The sequence below is a fragment of the Plenodomus lingam genome, assembly GCF_022343315.1.
Source record: "Plenodomus lingam strain CAN1 chromosome Unknown contig_3, whole genome shotgun sequence".
NCBI lineage: Eukaryota > Fungi > Ascomycota > Dothideomycetes > Pleosporales > Leptosphaeriaceae > Plenodomus > Plenodomus lingam.
Window position 1 is genome coordinate 2,231,978 of NW_027093944.1, and position 24,211 is coordinate 2,256,188.

A 24,211-nucleotide genomic window follows, 5' to 3' on the forward strand; every position below is an offset into this window, starting at 1 on the left:
GTTTGTTTAGTGGATACGGTGTTGGAATGGATGGGTTTGTGAAGCGAGACAATGGAGGGGCAGGGCAATGGGAGCGATGAAGGAGGGATGTTGAAGGACTGCAGCAGTGCTTTTTTGATTTGATATTGTTAGGATCTTGTAAAAGTCAGTCTCGAATGATGACAAGACCAGCGATTTGCAGTTTGGTGTGGAGTTTTGGAGTCGGAGGACTGTGTTGTGTGTATACTATCTACTCGTATCACAGAGCTTGGTGAGATTGCGGATAGAGTGTCACCTGCTCTAAGTCTTGAATTTTTGGTTAAATAGAGCTGCTCGTTTGCTCTGAGGGTTTGTAATCTTTCAGATGCATCGAGTTTGTGGGCGGGAGGATGCGTGTTTGCGGAGGTGCAAATTTGGGACGGGTATATAGGCTCTACATAGCTTTATTTGCGTGATTATAGGATACATTATTTTTTAATAATTGCTGGCTTAGAGGATGCTCTTTGCTTGGAAAAACGTCGTGCCCAGGGCAACAGAATAGCGACTCTTGATGTAGTCAAAGTTGCTGTAACGCAGCATGAACCGAATTGGCTCAATCCTTCAGGGCATAGCGGATAAGACGTGTAGACTTGAGGAGGTGGATATAAATGGAGCGGAGATGGTTGCGCTTCATGAGACGTGGATTTCATCGAGTCTAGGGTGGGACTGATCAGTGAATGCGACGCCCTCTCTAGAACGCACGCAATCGAATCCACAAAGTTTATCCTTCTCGTAAGCCGGCATCATCGCGCACGGGCGTCGAGGGGAAACGCATGCTCGGTCGATTTGGCGGTGGGCGGTCTGCTGTCTACGCTCTTGATGGTAGGCGTCTAACTAAGTCGCTTCCACCCGATGAAGAGGGTTTTGTGTATGTAGGGATGCTGATGGATTTGCTGAATCCTATGCGCAACATTCGATGGATCCAGTTGGATATCATAGTCTGCCAGATTAATTTGTGGCTTGATATCAACACGAGAAATAACGAGTCGGTTAAGACGGATGGAAAGTATGAGAAGGAAGGGCATGGGTATTGAATCAAGTTACCCAGGTGCTGTGAGGGAATTACGAGCGATTTTGGAAACCTAGGTACCGATAGTTCAGCCCAATGAACAGATTGATAGACAGATACGGGGTGACAAGGCATGCCTTTCTTCTATTGCATATCTATTTCAAGCAAAATTGACTAGACTGTCTAGATAGTTCTTCTAAATCAAATTGAAGCATGGAATATAACGTATCGCTCACTAGGCCTCCATATGTAGGGAGCACGACCAGGTTGTTCATACCGTACCATGCGGCAAGCATGGGCTACCGGTAGTCTGCATGCCGTTTTCAATAGAGTTTTGTTCTCTTGCACCGACCAAAGAAGTCAACGCCTCCACTATATCGAATGGCCCGAGCAATAGTATGTGTACCTGATCGATGTCCTTGCCCTCAACAGCTTTCAGAATGTACAAAGCGATAACTTGGATGTCTGTCACAGTGTCACTACTGCACCAGCTACTTGCCGGTACTCAGCAAACCTCAAACGCCATATTTACTTTGCGAGCATTAAGCCCTATGCATTACCGGTAGCCCTTGCGCCACCATAAGCCCATCCTCCACAACCCAACCGATGTGTGTGAGTCCACTACGGTACAAAACCGGTTTACAGTAGCCATATTTATCTAAAGTAGACCACGAAGTAGTTTAAGTATAAGAAGTAAACCTAAATAGGGTTTACTATACTATATATTCTATAAAGGTAAACCACTTTTTAGTTTATATATTATTAGTATTATATATATTAACTTTAGTGTCTATTTAAATATAGTTTATATAATATACCTAATTATAGGTTATATAGTAGATAGATATATAGTACCTAGGGGGAAAATTTAGTATAGATAGAGGGCACGTAGTAGGTATAATTTAGTAAGGTTACTATGCGGGAAGCAGTACTAGTAGATACCTAGGTAGTATAGGCGTGTAGCATACTACTACCTAGGTACGCTGCAATAATAACTAAGAGACTAGGTAGTATACCTAGTATATAAAATTATAATCTAAACTATCCTATAATAATAGGTTAGTAAGTTCTATAAAGGCGCCTATTATAATAACACTCCTATATTATAGTATAGTAGTATTACTAAAGATTATACTCTATATTATAAATATTCTAGGGCAAGTTAGTTACTTACACTATATATATTATAGGTTTCTTTAGTAGTATATTAGTTTAAAGTTAGGCATGTGTATATATTATTATATATACTATATTATATATAGTAGTAAAGGTGTAGTATAATATAGTAAGCTTGTATAGTATAGGATATATAGTAATATTATATTATATTATTTATATATACTAATATTATATATATATATTATTTAACTTATATAGTTAGGACCCTCTTATATTATAATTATCTATAAACCTAGACACTATTATTACTATTACTATTATTTAGCTCTCCTATACTACTACTATCTATATAAGGGGCATCTATAATAGATACTCTAGTTTGTATTAGAGACTACTATAATTTTAGGCCTTATACTCTAGAAGTATTTCTCTTATTACTATTGCCTTTAGCCTTAGCTTTAGTTATATAGTTGCGCCTAGCCTTTATATTCCTAACACGTGTATTCTTGCAAGTCTATATTAGTAGAGTAGAATCTAAAGTCTCTATTAGAGAGTCTATAATAGTATAAGGTTAGCGTTGTTGCGTGTCTAGTAGTATATTATAGTTATCTTCTATAGGCGTGTTTTTGCAAGTATCTAGAGTAGAATTATTTAGTTAGGCTAGTATACTATATAAATAGGTTTACTTTTGTAGTCTTATATCTAGCTATACTAGTACTTGTTATAATCTAACACTACTAGCTAGGGGCACACTAACTATTAGGTTAGGATACTAACCCCTAAAAATGCTACTATTACTATCCTAGGCACCCTAGTCTTTAAAGCTAGTAATACTACTAGTGTATTTAGTTTAGGGTAGACGTTATCTTTATATATATTTAATAGGATAAGGTAATACTAGCTTACTTATAGCCTATAATAAGTCTTAGTTTAAATATTAGGGAGCATTACTATAGAATCCTAACTAGGCTGCTACATAGTTATAGTATATACCTAAACTACTATAAATAAAGTTAGATATTAGCTACTAGTATCTATATAGACCTCTGCATATAATAGACCTCCCTAGGCTAGGGCCTTATAGGATAGTAAATGTTTAAGTAATTAGGGTAGTAATACTATTACCTAGTATAGCATAATTATATATAATAGCTCCTTTATAATAGTAAGATTAGTATATTTAAAGAGGTAGATAATATACTTGCGTTTTAGTTTAGAGTATTAGTTCTTATTCCTATATATCTAGGTCTGCTATATAAGCTATTTTAATACCTATACTCTATTAAAATATCTAAAAAATAGATACTTAGTAAGGATAGTATCCTATATATTAGTCTACTTAGAGTTAGAAATATAGCTAAATAGTTAGTCTTAGATTATATTAAAGTATATGTCTATAGCCTTGTAGATACACTTATTAAGGTTATTAATGCCCTTCTTACTAACTATAAATATATAGATCTATAGGGTAAACACTTTAGGCGTATATATTACTACCTACACCGCAATTAGATTATTGCTTGCTAATTTTAGCTATAGGCAGACACTATATAGTTCTAGTATTTTGTGTAAACAGGATCTTAAATCCTAAATTAACTATAGGATAGTATTAGGAATAAAGGTAGTGTTTATAGTAGATAAGGTTATAAGTAAAGCTAATATATTATAAATATATTATTATAGATAGAAAGGGTATATTATTATATATAACTTGTGCACTTATTATATTATAACGCGTACTAGTATTATTACTATTACTTATAATATATTATCTTTAGCTATATCTTTATACTAATATACTTCTATAATATAGTTATTAAATAATAAGTTATTATACTATAGTTATACTATATTAGTATAATAGAAGTATAGAGAGGGTATGCTAACGTGTTACATTACATACGTGTGCAAGGGGTTAAGAATTAATTTAGAGTACACTAGATTATTATTATATAGATTTATATATATTACTATAATTATAGTATTATTACTTATTATAACTAACGCTAATAAGTTATATTAGCTTACGTAGATTTATACTATATCCTTTTATTTACCTACTCCTCTATATACTAGAGTATAATAGTTACATTAATAGAGTAAGATATAAATATCTAGGAATATACTCTTGCTAACCTATATTAGCTATATATAGTTCACGTTTACTAAAATATAGTTATTATATAACCTAGATTAGTATATAAGTTATACTAGACTAGGAATTAACGTAGATTAATATAGTAACCACAACACTATTTAAGAGGATAATATTACAAGTTACTAAATTTAGGGGTAATAACCTATCTACTATACTATAGTATTCTAAAAGTAGGGTAATCTATCCTTTAGATACCCTATTAACTATACGTCACACATTAATATATTTTCCTAGGCTAGGTATAGAACTAATACGTATTAGCTTAGGATAGAAAATAGGGCTGTTATATATATTAGTTAACTACCGCAAGATACAGTAGTCCCTACTATAGAAAGCCTAGTTATAGAAGAAGAGGCTCTTTATCTTTAATAGTACGCTATTAAAGTTAAGATTATCTTTATAGAAGCTTTTATTTAATTTAGTATTAATAAACTTATAATAGATGCGTTATGTATAAGTATAATATAATAGGACATATTAAATAAGTATATTATACAATTAAAGAATTACTCCTTTCTATATAGATAAATCTAGTAGTAACTAGATAACCTATATAAGGAGAAATAGATTACCCTCCTATATAGTATCCTATAGAGAACTACGTATCTATTATAATATAGCAAGTTTATATCTTAGACAGTATATCTTATAGTATAAAGCCCTTTAATAGTAGATAGTAATAAGCTAACTATACTATTAACAGGCTATCTTACCTAGACTACACTAGTTAGACTAGCTTTCTTTTATATAGAATAGTAGCGATATAGTCTTATAGTAGCCTAGAAACCTTTCTTAGAATATCCTTAGTCTACAAGGCTAACTAAGGCACAAGGAGGAGAAACTAATACTAAGCAAGGATTTAAGTAGAGTAGATTATCTAGGAGTAGCCTAAGCTAGTCCTACCTCTATTAGAAAGAGGTTAAAAGAGTCTCTATAACGCTTAAAAAGGCCACTATAAATAGTGTCTAACGCCCCTAATTTGCTAGCCTATACTTATCTATAGTAAGAAACCCCTTTAATTATATCTCTATTATAAAGTCTTAAGAGATAGCTAGGTAAAAAGAACCTCTACTACTAGTAAGTAAATATTGCTAAATACTCTAAAGGAAAGAAAGACTATAAGTAATTAAGAATATAAGGTTATCCCCTAATACTATATAGAGATTAAGTTTAAGTAGTCTAGGCCCTACTATACCTATAATAGTCTAATCTATACTAAGTAATACTAAAGATAGGTAGACAACCTATAGTTAGCAGACCTAAATAATTAGTCCTATAGTCTAGGACTACTACTAAAGAGAGGCCACTCTACTTTAACTCTAACTAACTCTACCTACTAGTTATAAGTGCAACTAGTGCACTAGTATAATTAACTATTCTTTAATATACCTACCTATATACTTATAATTATAAACTACTACGCCCTTAATAAACTAAAAGACTACATACTACTACTACTAACACTACCTATTAGCCTTATTAAGGATAGGCATAACTCCTTAGCTCCTATAAAGGTATAACACTAGCGCTAGTTATACTATTATTTAGAAGCCTAAAGGTTACAATCCTTAGCCTTACTATAGTAGCAACTACTAACTACTAGTCCTAATTCTAGCTAAGATTACTAATTTAAAATCTATTAAATAACTAGTTAAGTAAAGTATTAAGTTTAGCTTAGGTCTAACTATCCTCTATAGAGACTATAGATCCTTAGGAAGTGTAGGTATATACTAACCTACTACTTATCTATTATATAAACTACAGGCTCTAGGAGCTTATTAGATAGTGCTAAGTGTAACTACTACTAACTACAATAACTCTTATTACAGCGTTTATTAACTTAGAGGTGCTACCTATCTTAATAATATTAATAGAATAATAATATAGAGAAGGTACTACCTTATCGCCTTAAGTGTAAGCACTTAATAGGGACATCTCCCTAAGTAACGTAAAGATAGAGAGATGTGTGTATTACTATAACTACTTATTAGGTAGACCTAAGCTAGTTTTAATAACTAGTACTACGCCTAGTATAGTGTCCTTACGCTACTATAACCTAGCTAGTGTCTAGTATATCTTAATCCCTTTAACACTAACTAACTTAATAAAATAATATTAAGGGAATACTATAGGGATAAGAATAGCTAGTACAAAACTATAGATATATTATTAGATAGGTAACTATCTATCTACTAAAGATAAAGTTAATAGTATTAGGAGCGCTAGGTAGACTTGCAAGTTATTAATATATTAAAGTCTATAGTAGGATTAATTACTTATCTAAAGATATAACTACTATAGCCTTTAATAAAGTTATACTAATTAATAATGTAGTTAGACTACAAGTTTATCTAAACTAGGTATTTTAGCACTCTATTAAGTAGCTTTTATAGTACTCTAGTAAGCGGCTCTAGATTTATGCCTACGCGGGCAATATACCTAATATATAAATTAGTAATCTATCTACTTATATTTAAATAAGGTAAGACTTAGTTCTACTAAGATAAGTAAAAACTATAGGACTATATAGATAACAAGCAGCTTAATTTAGTATAATTAAGGAGTAGCTTTAGATTTACGCCTGTATAGGTAACGTACCTAACTTTAACTTAGTAAATTATCTATTTACTTTTAAATAAGGGAGACTTAGTTTTAGTAATATAAATAGCGTATATAGTTCTATATAGTTAATAAGTAACTTAATTTAGCGTAATTAAGGAGCGGCTTTATATATGCGCCTGCGTGGGCAATGTACCTATATATAAGTAAGTAAACTATCTATTTATATTTAAATAAGGGAGACTTAGTTCTATTAAGGATTTAGAGACTTTAGGACTACGTAGCTAATAAGTAACTTTAATTAGCGTAGTTAATAAGTGGCTTTGCATGTGCGCCTGCGTAGGCAGCGTACCTAACTATAATTTAGTAAACTATCTATTTACTTTTAAAAGAGGGAGACTTAGTTCTATTAGAGTTTTAGTAACTTTAGGACTGCGTAGCTAATAAGTAACTTTAATTAGCGTAGTTAATAAGTAGCTTTAACGCAAGAGGGGAAGAAGAAGCTATGTAAAGAAGGTAATAGGAGGGATTAATAAAGTAGATAAGGGGATAGGGGTGTTAAGGTTATAGAGGGATACGCTAAGTTGCTGCTTAATAGTAGAGTTTAATAAGGTAGATTATGTAGTAAAGGTAAAGTAAGCTCCCTAACTACTATAATATTACTATAGCACGTAGGATTAGACTTAGAGGTTTTTAAATTAGATATATATTAGTATTAATATTATAGTACTATTTATATAGATAATATACTATCTAAGTTACTCTAGCCTATCCTTATAAATACAATCTTAGTAAATATAACTCTAGGATCTAATTAGGTTAAGGAAAGAGCTATTCTAAACTAATTAATTTAATATTATAGGTTCTATAATATAGCTATAATACTCTTTGCAATCTAATAGGATATATAATAGACGTAGACTAGTATACTTCTCTATACTATTTTTAAGGTAATAGTCCTAAGTATTTAAGTTAATAATCTATTAAAGTTAATTATCTATCCTAGAACTAATATATTTTAACGCAAAATCTCCTAAGTAGAATAGAATATAGGCGCAGAGTATAGTATTACGCTATACTCTTAAATAGTTATTAGTCTTCTAAGCAATTATATATCTACACACTTAAATATCCTGTTATAGAAGTCTAATAGTAATAATAAGGTTAGAGGTTTAGTTATTGCAAGATAGTTGTAGAAAGTTGCTATAGTATAGTTTGTCTTATTAGAAGAGTTAGCTTATAAGCTTAGTAAGTTTCCTTAATTAGGTGTAGTTTAGATAGTTATTCTAGTAGTCTTAACTATTGCGATTATAGTTATATACTATATCTTTAATAGTATTATTTTAAGTAGTAGGTAAGATTAGGTCTAACTTATAGTAAGATAAACTATATCTAGTATATCTGCTTATAGTAGAATATATAGATATATAAAGTAGAATACCTATATAGTATAAAAGAAGATAACACAAAGTCTACTTTCTATACTAATACGTTTATTATAGTAACTATAATAAATATAAAACTTTATAACTCTACTAATACGTATATAGCTTACTAATATTTATATTATCTAGTATAGCAAAATAGTAAGTTTACGCTACTAAGCTATTATACTAGAAGACTAGTATAATTATATTATAGCTTATTAAAGGAATATACTATAGTTTAGATTAGACACTACTATCTATATTTATATATCTACTATCTATGTCCCTAAGTGCTATATTAACGTAGAAACTATTATAGATAGTATATAGTAGGTAATTACTACCCCTTGCCTATAAATATCTAGTTAACAGAACAAGTTCTAGTGTTATTATTATCTTACTCTACACTAAGGTACACGCTATAAGGTGAATTAAAAGTAGTATATATAATACTAGTAAAGGTGCTATAAATAAAATATTCCCTTTACTACTGCTAAAGATGCTGCTATACCACAGACTACTAGCTGCCCTGCTAGTTAACTATTACACCTTAATAATATATAAGGAGTACTTAATATTAATTCTTCCTATAATTCTACTAGTAATTCTGCTAGTAATAGTGTAGACCTAATAGACAACTATAACAATAATATATAACTTGTGGACAAGGATAAAGAGGTTCTATACCTAGAGGACTTTTTAGGAGATATATAATAGTAAATAGGATATATACTATATTATAAGTAAATAGAGCGTGTTTAATAACTTTACACTACCTCTCTTAATATATACGCTGTATTTATAAGTACTCTATATAAGAAGTTCTAAAAGATATAATAAACTTTAAAGAAATGCTATAATATTAATATTAGTAATACTATCTACTAGGGGCAGTATATACTATATACCTTATTCTAGGATACTATAACTCCTCTATCTATTAATTATTGTGCTAATAGGTGCGTAGCCTTTACTAGCAACCTTAACACTACTTATACGTGCCTATCCTATAGTAGAGCTTAGTATAATAAGAAAGGTAAATTAAAATATTAATAGTAATATATCCCTATACTTCTATAACTACGTATCTAGTATAATAATAGTTATTAGTTATAATAATTAAAAGCGTATTAGGTAACTTTTAACCCTACTAGCAAATATACTTTATACTAAGACGTGTATAACAGGGACTAGTTTTAAGAATATAGTAGGAAAGGATACTTCTAAGACCCTAGGGATCTAGCTTTATAACTTATATTAGACGTGGTAGGTATAGTAAAGAACCCTAAGAAATAATAAAGTATTATACTAGTAGTGCTATATATCTTAAACCTTTACCTATCTATTTAGGATTAAGACTATAATACACTTGTTACTACTATTATACCTAGTACTTTTAATAAAAAATTTACAGATACTTAGCTATACCTAATAGTAGAGGAATTATGCTAACTTATAGTTAGAGTTTATATATATAACACAGACGCTTAGGAAGAATTTATCCTTTACGCCTACCTTATACTAATAACTAGAGATAGGCTAGCTATAGTAGAGATTATAGGAATAAAATAGCCTAGTATATTAAAAAGGAGTTACTACCTATACCTATATAAAAGAACTAAGGGGAGAACTAGTAAATACTCTTTCCTAAATAGAGATACCCTTTACCTAGTTATATATAATAATTTAGCTACTACTATTAAAGATATATATAAATAACAGACTAATATACTAGCCTCTAGATATACTACCTTACGCTAAGATACTAGTATTAACTACTACTCTATCCTATTAGACCTCCCTACTATATACTTTCCTTATAGCTTTCCTATTAATATTATACACGCAATGTCCTATAATATACCTAAAGCCTTATTCTAACTTTAGAAAGGGGATAAATTTAATAATAAGACTATACTATAGCTTATTACTAACGCTAATTAGGCTTTAATTAATAAAGGTCTTTATAAGTCCTATTCCTTAGTACTAACCTAAGTTAGCACTACCCTATAAAGTACTATAATATACAAGATATAGACTTTATTTAAATAGTAGACTTTTATACTTACTTATAGAGCGCTAGCTATATAGGTCTATCTTTAGAAGGAATATGCTAATAACTTCCTACGCTACTATAAACTACTCTTCTATATAAGCTAGAGGGAGTTTACTATTAACTAGATTAATAAGTTAGAACTATTAGTAGAGAATTTTATTTGCTAGTATAAGTTACTCTACTACTATAGTAAAGTAGACTAGTTACTATCTTGCTCTATTTAGATCTATTACCTACTCTACCTTATATCTAATACTAGGGATTTTAGACTACCTATATACTATACCTAATAGTCTTTAGAGAGACTTATTAGTTATATTAAAAAGATAGCAACTTCTCCTTCCTAGAAGTATATTAGTTTAGAGTAGAATATACTAGCATACAAGCGTATTATCCACGCGTAATAGCTTAGGCTTAGTATAGAGTATAATATTAATAAAAATATAATTATAACTTAGCTATAAGAGTACTATTTAAAATCTAAGTCTTATAGTAGTATAGATACACACTAGGGACATATCCTAGATAACACTTATACTATAATTATAACTATAGTGCATGCTATATAGACACACGCCTAGGATATAGTTATATATAACTATTACATACTCCTAAATAGGTGTACTATTAGGGTTTTAGGGAATTATAAAGATAGTAACTACCCCTAGAGCACTATATTTATTATATATTATACTGCTAGAAATAATTATAATAACTATATTTAGCTCTCCTTTAGGATAGTAATACACCTATTTTAAGATCTAGCTAATAACTCTAAATAGGCAGGAGTACTTTAATAGTAATAGATATAACCCGCTACTGCTATAGGCTAACTAGCCTAACCTTAGAGGATAATAGAAGATAATAATAGTATTAAATAGATTTAAACAACAATAATTATTAACCTTATAAGAGTAGCTATAGTTTACTATAGATATAGTACTTAACTTTAACCTAGTAATAAGCTATATATTATTAATAAACGTAGATAGTCTAAGACTAACTACCTATAGTTAAGTAAGATAATAGGTCTATATCTAGCTTTATAGTACTAGGCTCTTTATACTAATACTATTACTATATAATATACTAGTATTTATTAGGTAAGTATATTATCTATATGTTACGCTAGACTATTATTAGATATACTAACTTATACTAATTACTATATAGTTATACTACTTATATACCTATTTAATTTATATTATACTATAGTTTTCTAAAAATAAGTAAGGTATATAGTAGATAGCCTTATAATTACGTAGGTATAGGCTAATAATTAGGCAGTTTTAGGCCTGTTAATTAGGCAGGTATAGGCTATTAATTAGGCAGGTTAGGCCTAGGGACAGGATAGGTAATAATGTACTAGTAGTTTATATAAGGATACTAAAAAAAATCTAATACTATTATTACTATACCTAACACTTATATTTTATCTTTTGTAAACTACTTTATATACTCTACTAATAGGTCTATTATAAACTACTTTATTTACTCTACTAATAGGTCTATAGTAAACTACACTATATTTATACTATAAAAAAGTAAACCACTACTTTAAACCTATTTACAGGTATACACAAGGTTAGTTTACACCTATATAGTAAACCCCTAGCGTACCATTCTACAGTAAACAATTTTTTACCGTAGTGGTCTGAGAAAGCTTGCGAAGAGAAATCAACTTGGCACATCCAAAGAGATGATGTTCTCAATTCGGGTGATTTGCGGCGGTCGCGGAAGCATGCCCCACCCGCACGTCGATAGACTTTCTAATCCGCGCGTGGGATCTATACCTTGGTTACCCATTTTGGATTGGGCGAGGGTGCGGAAAATTGCGTGTGGTACCATGTCGACCGCGAAGAGGGCCGAATTGGTCCAGCGCCATGCGACCGAGACAAGATATGCCCAGTCCTATACGTAAGCACTCCAGGTGGATTGAACATATGATGTGCATTGCCAAAAAAATTCTGGGGGCAACGGTCTTTCACTTCGAAACAGCGTGCATTTCCGGAACAGAAAGGTTTCTAGAATGGGTAACCGCTGAACTACTTGACTACTGAATTAGAATGCACTTTATTTTGTCGCTAATGTTCTTTCAGATTTGCGGCTACTGTTTAGAGCCAGGACGAAGCCCAAACAATGGTGCATTGTAGCGGATACTAAATCCTTACCGATGTCACGGTACCAGGTTAGTGACAAGATCTTGGCTTTCGGGGAAAGGCCATGATATGCCAGGCTCCAGCATGCCACACGAAGACGAAGGGCACGTTGTTGAGGTGATTCATCCATTGCTATGCGTAGTGTGCTCATGCATCAAGACGACCAGAAAAGGTGTGATATACGCCACGTCTTGCTCTCACAGTGTGTCGGTGCATTCGACTTCAAGCGTCTCTATGGCCCAGCAAATACCGTACCGGTAGTCATCCAGTCTAAACATGGCGCTGCGGCTGTGCTGCGCCCAAGCCAAGGCCGCTCCATTCTCGCGGCGCGTCGCACTTAATACTTTTACTTTTGTAAAGTCTGGGCAAAGCTACTGGTACGAGCCACCCCTGGCTCCCGCATGCTACTAATGTTGAACGTGAAGCTTAACAGCCATTCTATGTATAAGTTTGATGGCTGCCTTTCTGGCGCCCTTGCGTGAATTTACTCGACGTATCACCCGCACCTTCGTTGCCCTTGGTTTCGTGATTCTTTCTGGGTTGGAGAGCATCACTGTCATTCATTCCAGTCGGTGTCACTTGTCCCTATTGTCTGCTATTGTTCCCTTTAATTCCTCCCCAACCACAACACTCGCTTGTACTACCGAAAACGAGGTCATTCGGCCCTAGATTTAAACTTTAACAAAGGCGATTGTCTCTCGGACCGTTCGCAAGTCATTTCTTACAACTGTCTCAATTAGTTCAGTATGCGCTTCTCGGACGTTTTCGCGGCCTCGTTGGTAGTGCCTCTAATCGCTGCCCATGGCGCTGATGAGTTTCATGCACCCCCGAAAATCATTGGCCTCCCTTCCAATGCTATTGGTGCGTTGAGGACTCGAAATGTCTTCGGCGGACATGAAGCCCGGGTTGCAAGACCCAATCAGAGCAAGAAGCTCGTTGCCCGCCAGGCTGGTGGTAACGCAGAGGGACGCTGTGGAAAAGACTTTGGCTGTGCCACTTGCAACGAGGGTTTCTGCTGTTCACTTGAAGGATACTGCGGTAATTCTGCTGAGTAAGTCATGTAAGCTAACTATTGTGAAGTTAGGCACTGACTCTTCTCATCTAGGGACTGCCAATCTCCTGACTGCAACTTCGAGTTTGGCCCAGGCTGTGACGGCAACAAGGTACCAGGTGGAGGTAGTACCCGCGACACTCCCCGTACCAAGCTTGGAAACCAGGTATATGGTGGAGAGGGTATCTACAGTTGCGTCCAGCCAGGCACTGTTGCCCTCACTTACGACGATGGCCCATACATTTACACTGAAGAACTGTTGGACCTTCTCAAGACCAAGAACGCAAAGGCCACCTTCTTCGTGACCGGTATCAACATCAACAAGGGTGCCATCGACACGACCGAAAGATGGTCCAACGTCATCAAGAGGATGGTTGAAGAGAAGCATCAAGTTGCCTCCCACACCTGGTCTCACCAGGATCTGAGCGCAATCAGCAGTGCTCAGAGATATGACCAGTTGGTGAGGAACGAAATGGCTCTCACCAACATTCTCGGAAAATTCCCCACCTACATGAGGCCACCTTACAGCTCTTGCACCGCCCAGTCTGGCTGCGCCAAGGACATGGCCGATCTTGGATACGTCGTTTCCTACTTTGATCTTGACACTGATGGTACGTCAGTCCAGGCATATGTTCGTGAAGCTTTACTGACTTACTCCAGACTATAACCAACTTACACCCGAGAAGATCCAGGTTGCCAAAGATAATGTAGCTAAGGGTCTTGCTGGAACCAACCCTGCAACAGACAGCCGCCACGCCATCGCGCACGACATCCACGAGCTTACAGCCCGTAACCTGTCTTCTTACATGATAAACTATATCGACAGCCTGGGCTACAAGATGGTCACCCTCGGCGAGTGCATGGGCGAGCCCGAGGAGAACTGGTACAGGACGCCTTCAGCTCGTACAGCCAGCACGTCGTCTTTTACGGCTCCCACTGTCTGCACTGGTTCGCCCGCCCCCTCCAATGCCTCGAACGCTTCACCTACACCCGCAGCCTCGGGTGTATCTGTTGATGGAAAGTGCGGGTCCCAGTCTGGCTCGACTTGTCTTGGCTTCCCCGAGGGTGAATGCTGCTCGCAGTACGGCTGGTGCGGTTCTACAGCTGGCCACGTAAGTTTCTGAATCTTCCAGTCATTGGTCCCAAGAAAGAAGGCCAATGCTAATCGCTCACAGTGCGGTACTGGATGCCAGTCCGGTTTCGGAAACTGTGGTACTTCGAACAGCTCTCAGCCCAGCTCCCCAGCTCCCAGCCCTGGCGGTGCCTCTCCCCCTGCTGGCACTCCTCCCGCTTCTGCCGGCGTATCTCCCGACAGTACATGCGGTGGCGCCACCGGCTACACCTGCGTCGGCTTCCCCGAAGGTGAATGTTGCTCCCAGTATGGATTTTGCGGAAATACTAACGACCATGTAAGTCAGGGACGATGCAGAAAAATGAATCCAATCACGGACACTAACATGGCGTAGTGTGGAACGGGATGTAACCCTCTGTTTGGAAAGTGCACCAGCTCGGGAGGCTCTCCACCTGCGCAGAGCCCTACGCCCCCTGCGCCGACTCCAAGCACTCCTCGCTCTTCCTCTACCGGTATGCCACCTGTAGTCCCGCCACGCTCGAGCCCAATCTCCAGCAGCAGGGCTCCATCCCCCACTCCCGCTCCCGCTCCCAGCCCGGCTCCTACCCCTGGAAAGAGAGTCTCTCCAGACGGATGGTGCGCCGGCTCTCGGGGCTACACCTGCTCAGGCTCGCGCTTTGGAAATTGCTGCAGCCTGTTTGGACAGTGCGGGTCATCCATGTTTCACTGCCGAAGGGCTTTTGGCTGTAAGGCTGGCTTCGGTGCCTGCGTCTAATCTTCAATATGAGTTTAGTACCGGCACATTGTAGTCGCCAGGGCCGGGGCGGGATATCTGGCAAACGCTTCGCAAATGTGTTATGGTGTAACCAGTTGGATTTGATGGGCACTTAGGCTACAGTCGTAGTTAAGTCTACCTAACATGGTGAAGAGTGAAAATCATTTCCCGCACCTAGAGGTGTGTTGAAAACTCTGTTCGTATATGAAGTCGTTTGATTAGTACCGGTATTCTTGAGGAACTCAGTGCTACTTCGATCTCGCAACATCCAAATCCACCGCCCACCAATTCGCAACCTGCCTTGGCTTGATCTGCTTCACGAAATAACCACCAAACTCTTCCATGAATCCAACATCATTCCGCGCTGCCAACTGCACCTTTAACATCCACACTGACCAAAAGCGCCTCTACAGTCCCCGTATTCACTATCAAGACCGTCATTAAGAACAGCATTGCCACATAGATAACAGCTGCCACGAAAATCCCATTCCATCGACCAGATGTTCAATTGCACGCGTATTCGGATCCCACCACTATTTCCTAGGACCATTTGCTCACAAACATCCAACAAGATCCACGCGTAAGCCAGCTCTGAACTGCGTCACACAAGCACAAAACATAGTTATACACGGCACGCTTACAGGCAGGATGTCCTCTCCAGCTATACTGATTCTTGATGTCGATCCATGAACGGGATATTATCCATGACTGGAAGCTGAAGACGTAGACTGATAAGACTACGTGCTCCTCCCATGATCTATTGCGAAATTCTCGCCTTGTCGAATATAGGTATGAATTTCATTCGCATTTCCGCTAATATCAACATGAATGCCCCGCCCACTCTATACAATATACACATAAAACCAACGATCCAATCTACACCCCAACAGCCTGAGGATGCCAAAACACACTCTGTGGATCAACCTGCCTCTTCAGCGCCGCCAACCGCGCATAAACCGCATCACCATAGTACAGCTGATGTGCGGTGGCAGCATCATAACTAGGATCGAGATAGTTGAGGTAGGCGCCAAACTTGGTTTGCGGCTGGGCCTTGATGACGGCGTTGTTGATGCCGTTGACGAAATCGAGGGAAGCGCCGGTCATGCCGTAGTTTTGCAGGACCCAGAGACTGTCGCGGTCGTTGTAGGCGGCGAAGTTTGTGTCCTTGGTGTTGATGGCGGAGCCTGGGCCGCCGTAGAGGTTGATGATGATGTAGTATTCCACGGAGCCGGCGGTCTTGAGGTAGTCGAAGAGGGTGTTTAGGGTTGTGCGAGTGAGGCCCGAGGATTCGGGGACGGTGAGGGATTTGGCGAAGAAGTTGTCGTGTTCGGCGTAGCCGGATCGGGGGACTTTGATTGTGGTTTCCCCAGAGACTTTGACGAGGTAGTCGTAGTAGGGCATGTTTTGCACGGTGGGGGTGTTGCTGGGAAGACTGCGGAGGAGTTCGGGCTTTACTTTGGCGTTGAAGTCGGCGACGGAGCCGAAGTAGGCACCGCTGAGGGTGAAACTGCCGTAACCGTCGAGGTAGACGCCAAAGGAGATTTTGTTGTCCACTACGGAGGCGTTCTTGGCAACGTCCTGGATGTGGAGGAAAGAGTTTGTGAACGTGGTCTTGGAGTCCATGACGCCGTTGAAGGCAAATGCAAAGTACGTGATGGAATCTGGCGCAGGACGTGTTTGCACATAAAAGGTTGTGACGATACCAAAAGACTCTGCAGCACCCCTGATGGCCCAGAAGATTTCAGGGTTCTGGCTGGATGTGGCCTTGATCAGGGTGCCGTTTGCGAGGACGAAGTCTGCACCAACGACCTGGTCCATAGCAAGCCCCCAGTTACGTGAGGTGTGGCTGTAGCCTCCATGAGTATAATGACCTCCAATACCAACGCCAGGGCAGGTTCCGTGGGACACAGCAGCCTTGCCCTGAGTGAAGATACCATCTGCGAGGTTACCAAGGCGAACGCCGCCTCCGACAGTCGCGACACCCGAGCTCTTGTCCAGGTTGATAGTCTGGAACGACTGGAGATCAATCATCATGGAACCGTCCTTGCCACCAGAGCTAAAGCTTGCATACGAATGGCCACCAGATTTGGGCTGGACCTTGAGACCAGCCTGGGCAGCGCAAACTACGGCATCTTGAATATGTTGGTTAGTGGTAGGAAGCACGACAACAGCTGGCTTGTACGGCAGACGCAGGTTGTAGGGTGCAATGAGATCAGAGTATCCAGCGTCGGAAGTCATCTTGTAAGGAATATTCTTGCCATTGAGACATTGGGAAGCACCACCAGAAGACGGGGTAGGCGACGGCGTTGGCTTGCTCGAGCTGCCTGCTTGCGAAGAGCTCGAACTGGGAGTACCATTGTTGCTACCACAGAGTCCAGCGTTCGATTGACATCCAGTTCCACACTGGTGCAGGTTAGTAAGTCATTACTCAGTATCGAGTTGCGGTTTTGTGGGTACTTACATAGGCAGCCGTGCTACCACAGTAGCCCGAGGCGCTACAACATTGGCCAAACGTGCTTCCTAAACATGTATTTCCCGTCTTTCCACCGCATGTTGCATCGGTAGAAACCTTCAATGAAGTTGGGGTTGCAGCGGGTGCTGAAGAAGCTTTAGAAGACACCGGCTTGGTCGTGCCCGTGCATGTGCCAAACGCTGAGTTGCAGCTCGCACCACAATGAGCTGCAGAGCTTCCACACCATCCATATTGCGAACAACAGTTTCCGAACGATGAGCCCTGACAAGTGAACTGGTTTGCTCCACCGCATGAACCGTCGGTGGACACAGCTCTCTTGGCCAACAACGGGGCAGGCGAAGCGTCAGCAAAGCCCACAGACAAGAGTCCGGCCGTAACGGAGACGAGGAACTTCATCCCGACGAGAAATTACTGTATTAAAAGATTAGAGCGTCCAATAGATGAAGACAGGAACGTCGTCAAAGGACACGACACAGAATTCTCAAAAGCGAATGAACGGAGTCTCAAGGAACGTCCGATAGGGTGTGTACGGCCATCATCAACATGGGCATACTCAGATCTTTAAATCAAAGGGCCTATTTCCCCAATACGAGTAAGGCCATCTCCCGTCCCGTCCCTGCAAGCTACGATCAAGCTTTGGCGCCGCCACCATTCGATACCACAACACCGACGAAAACTCCATTTTGGCCTAGGTAAAAGTCCTGCTTGCCGGGCACATCCTCAAAGCTTCTAGCGGTCGATCAAGCATCTCACCACGTTGCTATTTCCGTCCAAACACGACGTGCACGAGGTCGCGTAGAACAAGCATGGAGCTGAGTTGACCGATGTACTGTGCAAATGCCAGTCAAGACACGCCAGCAATGTGCGACGGTGGAGAGCACGTGTAGCAGCGTTGCGTCGTGCAATTGTGTCATCAGCTGAAAAGCTGACCCAGGCAAACCCTTCAATCAGAGTGGTAGTAGGTACCGGTAACTGGCCAGAGTAGGGTAAGTTGAGTTAGTTCGGTCCGAAATGCAAGCCATCGTATCCTGTCGCACTCACAACCATCCTCTCCACTAGCCACAAGATGGGCATCCATTCATACGGTGGTCCACTTCTTCTTGCATCATGGTCAGACATGCGATTCCATCATCCACCTCGTAACTCAACCCACAAAGGCAGCAGAAGAAATTTCCATGGTGGAGCACACAGCACCCAAGCCTTTTGCGAGATAGGGATGTCGTACAGTTGCGGCCCCCTGGTGGGCCTTGGATGAACGTGCTAGGTAAGCATGTAGCTACAGTAGAGTAGGTATGTATTTTGTATGTAGGTAACGTGTGGCAGCGAGCAAAGACCCTGGACATACCTTGTCGGAGTCGGAGGTCGGAATTGGAATCCTGGAATCTGGGTTTTCCTTGTTCTATTTTAGGATAATCCATGTCATACCAATGCCGCACATAGAGTACAACAAAGACTCCAAGGAACAGGGAAAGAAAGGACCATCCATGACACAGTATTAAAGCTTGGCAATGATCTTTAACTACTACACTGTATGTATCAACCAAGTGAAGCCAGATAGGAAGTACCCAGGTGCTGTGCTGGAGCCGTCCACCAGAGTTGCTACCCCAGTGCTAGCATACCGGTACCGTACCGGTAAACGTGCGCCTTCTGCCGCTCCCTCGCCGTGGCGTTGTGCCGACAAGTCAGACTGTACATATTACCGTATGTACCGGTACGCTCACCGGTGCGGTGGTCAGCCCTCCTGTATCTCGCATTTCAATGCGAGCAAGCCACGGCTTAGCTGGATCAGCTGTCCATGTCAACCTGGCTTCGCGCTGTCGCATGCAGCTTGACCAATAGAACTTCACAAATTACGCGAAACAATACAGAGCCCGATAATCGAACAACGGTCATCTTCTTACCGAGATCGTATTCACGAAAATTCATTGTGAGCAACATGCGCTGAGCGCCAAGTGCCGTAAACAGGTCCCCCCCCCGACTCCTGGTGCAATGCTTGTGTAGCTATCGCCCGTGAAAACCATTAGTTTCTACTAACACATATGAGATAGTCCAACTCCTTGTCAATGTCCCATGATAGCGCCTTCAAACTCCATGCCACTCTTCACAACACACGCTCGCCACTGTGAACTCCGCGGACAATCAGAGGGCTCTATGGGTGCATGAAACCATCACCTTTCAACGTGCACTCCGTCTTCAACGAAAATGTCTTCTCAAAAGCTTCCACCTGCTTGACGGCAACAGCGGCTGCCACATGAACGCGCCGTGGGCTAAGCTTCGTGGTGGCTTCATGAACGCTTCGCTTTCCGCCGTGACCGTCTCCAGACACACATTTGCCCTTGTCGCTCCACCGAGCGTCCGCTGCAGCCTTCCAAAGCGACGTAATGTCCACAGTCATCTCAGGTGTGTAGTAAAGACGACAATCTGCTTCCTCGTACATGAACTGTAACGGAGTAGCTGAGGTGTCATTGTAGCGCACCCCATCGCGAGTGTTCACAGCAGGACCACCACTCGCGCGATTGAATGGAAGATCGTTGTAGTAATCTTTCCTCAGAATGGACTGGTTCAGTGACGGTTGATAGCGAACAGAATATTGCGCCAGCTGTTGGATGAACCCATATTGGTAGTTGTTTACGCCCTTTACTCCACCGACGGCCTGGATTGCATTCTTATTGCTGCGACCCCCCATCGCGATGGTCTTCACACCAGCTTGTTGCGTCATGAGTTCGCTGAATATAGCACAAGTGGAAGCACAATAGCCGTCGGTAACAAGGACGATGTTGTTTGGATCGAACCGCGGTGGACCAGTTACATTGGAAAGAGAAGCGTAACCAGTCACATTGATCCCACCTGAAGCGAAGGGAACATAGACGTCCGAAAGATTCCAGCGAGACAGTGAGGTATACGAATTTCCCTCTACCACCACGGGGCCAAACTTCTCGTCCCAAGATGTAAAGGGCGTGCCATCAACCGTCATGTCTGTATGATAGTCGAAGTAAGAAGCCTGCGCTTGAGAAACCGATTTGTTTCCAGGATTATAAACACGAGGAAATTTTGAACCGTATTCGCTATAGGCCTGGCCGATCAGGTCGACAGCCTCAATGGCACGAAACCGATTAGCACCGTAAGGCTCAAGGTTAGGAAAAAGCTGCTTGAACAAGTCATAGCCCTGGAGGATCGTTCCACCTCCATTGGCCTGCAGATCAATGATCAATTTGGTCTTGCCGTCTGCAAGCGCTTTGGGAATGAACTTTTGGGACACTTGTTGGAATGGAACCTCCGAGCTACTGGCCCCGACGAAGTTGGGCACTTGCAAGACTGCGACATCTTCGTAGCCCTCGGCCTCAATGTAGAACCCATTGATAAGGTTCATGGGCCCGGGAACTATAGGTTTCGGGAATCCAGGGGCAGCCGCAGTCGCGCCATCCTGAGCAGGCTTGGATATGTCCTTGGGAGATTGTGTCTGCACGTCTTGTACTTCCGTCTTGGTAAAGTCGCCTGGAGATCCCCAGCTGAACCACTTGGAAGCCAAATCCTCACCGGAATTGATATTGCGGAAACTGAGAGTCACGTGTGCCGAGTTTTCCATTGTCGATTCGGTCCCATTAGCGAATTTGAGTGTAGTGGTGGGGCCAGGATAAACCCATCGTCCACGACCTCCACCAGTAAACATTCCAGTTCCAGAGCCCGAGCCACCGAGGCTGACCTGAGCAAGCTCGTAGAAGACGTTGTTATACAGGGCATCGCGATCCTGAAGAGAGCCAAGTTGGCTCAGATCCTCGAGGAATTTGATCACGTCCATGCCATCGATCTCAACAACGGGCGAAGGGGAATAAGAGATGTTCTTGAATTGCATTCCCAGCACATCCGGGAAGGCGAAGACGGCCGGCAGCTGCGTACCATCCTCGGACACAGAAACGAGTGGAATGGGACGACTCCAGGTGAAGATGCCGCCGACGGAATCGGGAACGTATGTGAAGTGGCCGTCATGAGCCCCTTGTATGAGGGTGTAAAGTGACCAGCCAAACGCGTACTCGTTCTTAAATTTGCCAGCGTCAATGTCCTCTTCAATCTTGTCAAGACCTCCTAGAATGTCGATGGCGGGCTGCACCTTCTCCACGTACTCGGCAGGTGGATCGGCAAGCACATCGAGAGTGCTTTGCCACTCAATGTAGGGCCGGATCGCCTTGAGCAGACCCTTTGCAGAGGTGGAATTGAAGGCAACCGTGTTCAAGCAGTCCCAGGCTAGACCTGCGGGCATCTGCTGCCTGATATTTGGGGCTCCACTGTCGTACATGTACTGAGAAACTTGAGCGCATGGTGCCGATGAGCTATTATTCTGGCGCGCTTGGATGGGATATGTCCGTGAAGGTGAGATGGGAGTTGCAGTAGCGAACGTGGTGAGACCCGCGAGAGTGAGAAGAGTGAATGGTCTCATGACGTAGTGTTGTATGAGGTACAGTCGTTGCAAAAGAATGGGCCACTCAAGTTAATGAGTTGGTGAGCGAATGTGGGGTAGAGGTTGAAGAAGAAGAAGAAGAAGAAGAAGATGATGATGATGATGATGATGAAGAGAGACCCGGGAATGAAAGAAGTGCAGCGGTCGAGAGTGAAGGAGGTCGAGAGATAGCCCAGGAGTTGTTTAGGCGGCAAACAATGGCTCGTCGTGCTCAAACAGTGATCGTGGGTCCCAAGGCAAAGGAAGGAGCACTGGGCTGTCACGTATGTGCAAAAGCGCTCTAGCGCCGACTGGACGTCGTGGCAGGAAATGAATAGACTGACTATCGAGTAGATCGAGCAGTAATGGCGGCCAACATGAATGGGTGTACTAGGAAAGAAGATCTCTGAGAATCGTAGAAGACTAGATGTCCAAGAACGCCGACGGGGATCTAATCATTTATCAGGAACCAGGCAAGGCACTAGGCAGGTCTAAGAGGCTGGGGTATGGGATTGATAGACCAGCAGTGACGCATCTGTGTAGGACCCGCCTGCGTACAGACACTAGCTAGCTGCCATCAGCGCCCCTCGGCAAACACCCGACTACACCGTCTGTGTACGGTATGTGTGTGCGCAGGTCAGTGTGTGTGTGTGTGTGTGTGTGTGTGTGTGTGTCTGTGTGGCGTTTGCAGGTTGGTGATGGAAGAACTGACACAACCATGTTGGAGACCGAGTACTAGCCAGGACACAGCTCCTACGGGATGCCAATCAGGACTCAATCACAAGCACCATTCAAGGTCCCCACTCCAGTCTGGTCCGCCGGATGTTTGCAATCTAGATGGAGAGAGGCAGGCTATATGCAGGCAAATATCCAGCATGGCGTCGGACCACTGGCCAGGTGGAGTTTGAGCATGTCCAGCATTGCGTCAGAGAGTGGTTGGGCATGAAACGAGCAAAGGATAGGTACAATGGAATGGTTTCTAGTCCTTGCACTGCGCTTTCGGTACCTACTACTACTGCATGCAGTAAAGTAGCAGTGTCGAGGCGTTTGGTTCAACGAGTGGGGGGGGGGGTCCACGGGTGCAACCGTACCTACGACCCTGGACGAGATCGGGTCTCGGCGCTCTGACAGCGTAGATTCACATTCATCTGGCTTCTTCCTTGCCACTGGATCTACTACTCTACCTCTCGTCGTTCCCTCACCAAGGCTGCACGACCAATTTGTCGCCCTCCCGACGCCGTTTTTGTCCCACGTCCCACATGCTCTGCGCCATTTGTTCTTCATCGGACAAACTGCCAGGGTCTGTCGTTGCCTCACCTGGATTGAGAAAGCTCGAGACCCACAGGCGGTCCTGCATGCCCTCATAAGGTTCGGAGTCTGCATGAAGCGGCCCTTTTAGCCGCAATTCGGCACTCGCTTTGACAGTACATGAACAACAGCACGATTCGTGGCTATTCGTGTCTGACTCTTTGCTGCTAAGAGTACTCTAATCAGAGGATCGACTGCCCTGCGCAACCCTTTGTCAAGGCTCCTCTCACTCGCTGAAACACGTGCCTATTGATAGTACCGCTTTACTGGTGCTTATTATAGCCTGTCCAGTCCTGTCAACCGTACTGGTACCATAATTCCATCATGGTTCCACGGTTCGTTGATAGCCATGACCATGACAAGACATGCTAACGACACTACTGTAGCTCAACAGCATGGAACGTCGCGGCAAATCTATGGTCTGTCTGGTGCAGGGTGGATCGAGGAGGTCGGACGTGCCACCTCAGCGACTGGTAACACCCCAAAAAAAAAGTCCCTCAGCCGCCACACAAAAGAGCTGCTATGGTACGACTCACGAGACTGTACCACGGCTTCGTGGCCGTCACGTTGTCACGGGCTGCCATTCGGCTAG

The 24,211-nt window shown here is 41.3% G+C and overlaps 5 protein-coding genes across 5 annotated transcripts; 3 read left to right on the top strand and 2 right to left on the bottom strand.

Annotated features, from left to right (window-relative positions):
* Positions 1 to 791: 791 nt before the first annotated feature.
* IAQ61_008117 (uncharacterized protein) lies at positions 792 to 1,052 on the top strand (the record flags this gene model as incomplete). Its single annotated transcript, XM_066097851.1, has 1 exon — positions 792 to 1,052. One exon carries the CDS (start codon positions 792 to 794, stop codon positions 1,050 to 1,052), a length of 261 nt encoding a protein of 86 aa, XP_065952348.1.
* An 11,722-nt stretch (positions 1,053 to 12,774) lies between these two features.
* On the top strand, positions 12,775 to 15,589 carry IAQ61_008118 (uncharacterized protein). The gene is made up of 6 exons (XM_066097852.1): positions 12,775 to 12,882; positions 13,251 to 13,556; positions 13,611 to 14,167; positions 14,217 to 14,668; positions 14,732 to 14,965; positions 15,023 to 15,589. The coding sequence occupies exons 1-6, from the start codon at positions 12,782 to 12,784 to the stop codon at positions 15,401 to 15,403; spliced, it is 2,031 nt and encodes a 676-aa protein (XP_065952349.1). The 5' UTR covers positions 12,775 to 12,781; the 3' UTR covers positions 15,404 to 15,589.
* Positions 15,590 to 15,943: 354 nt separating this feature from the next.
* On the bottom strand, positions 15,944 to 18,272 carry IAQ61_008119 (uncharacterized protein; the record flags this gene model as incomplete). Its single annotated transcript, XM_003840364.2, has 4 exons — positions 15,944 to 15,994; positions 16,045 to 16,064; positions 16,315 to 17,806; positions 17,865 to 18,272. The coding sequence occupies 4 exons, from the start codon at positions 18,270 to 18,272 to the stop codon at positions 15,944 to 15,946; spliced, it is 1,971 nt and encodes a 656-aa protein (XP_003840412.2).
* Positions 18,273 to 18,419: 147 nt separating this feature from the next.
* IAQ61_008120 (uncharacterized protein) lies at positions 18,420 to 19,375 on the top strand (the record flags this gene model as incomplete). The annotated part of the gene is made up of 2 exons (XM_066097853.1): positions 18,420 to 18,568; positions 19,285 to 19,375. The coding sequence occupies 2 exons, from the start codon at positions 18,420 to 18,422 to the stop codon at positions 19,373 to 19,375; spliced, it is 240 nt and encodes a 79-aa protein (XP_065952350.1).
* Positions 19,376 to 20,025: 650 nt separating this feature from the next.
* Positions 20,026 to 22,311, bottom strand: IAQ61_008121 (uncharacterized protein; the record flags this gene model as incomplete). Its single annotated transcript, XM_003840362.1, has 1 exon — positions 20,026 to 22,311. One exon carries the CDS (start codon positions 22,309 to 22,311, stop codon positions 20,026 to 20,028), a length of 2,286 nt encoding a protein of 761 aa, XP_003840410.1.
* Positions 22,312 to 24,211: the final 1,900 nt, after the last annotated feature.

What these genes read in the sequence shown, in the direction of transcription:
- IAQ61_008118 (XM_066097852.1), top strand. Translation starts at nt 12,782, where the DNA reads ATGGCGCTGCGGCTGTGCTGCGCCCAAGCCAAGGCCGCTCCATTCTCG. An exon ending in GCGGTTCTACAGCTGGCCAC is followed by an intron (nt 14,669 to 14,731) that starts GTAAGTTTCTGA and finishes AATCGCTCACAG; the next exon opens with TGCGGTACTGGATGCCAGTC. An exon ending in GCGGAAATACTAACGACCAT is followed by an intron (nt 14,966 to 15,022) that starts GTAAGTCAGGGA and finishes AACATGGCGTAG; the next exon opens with TGTGGAACGGGATGTAACCC.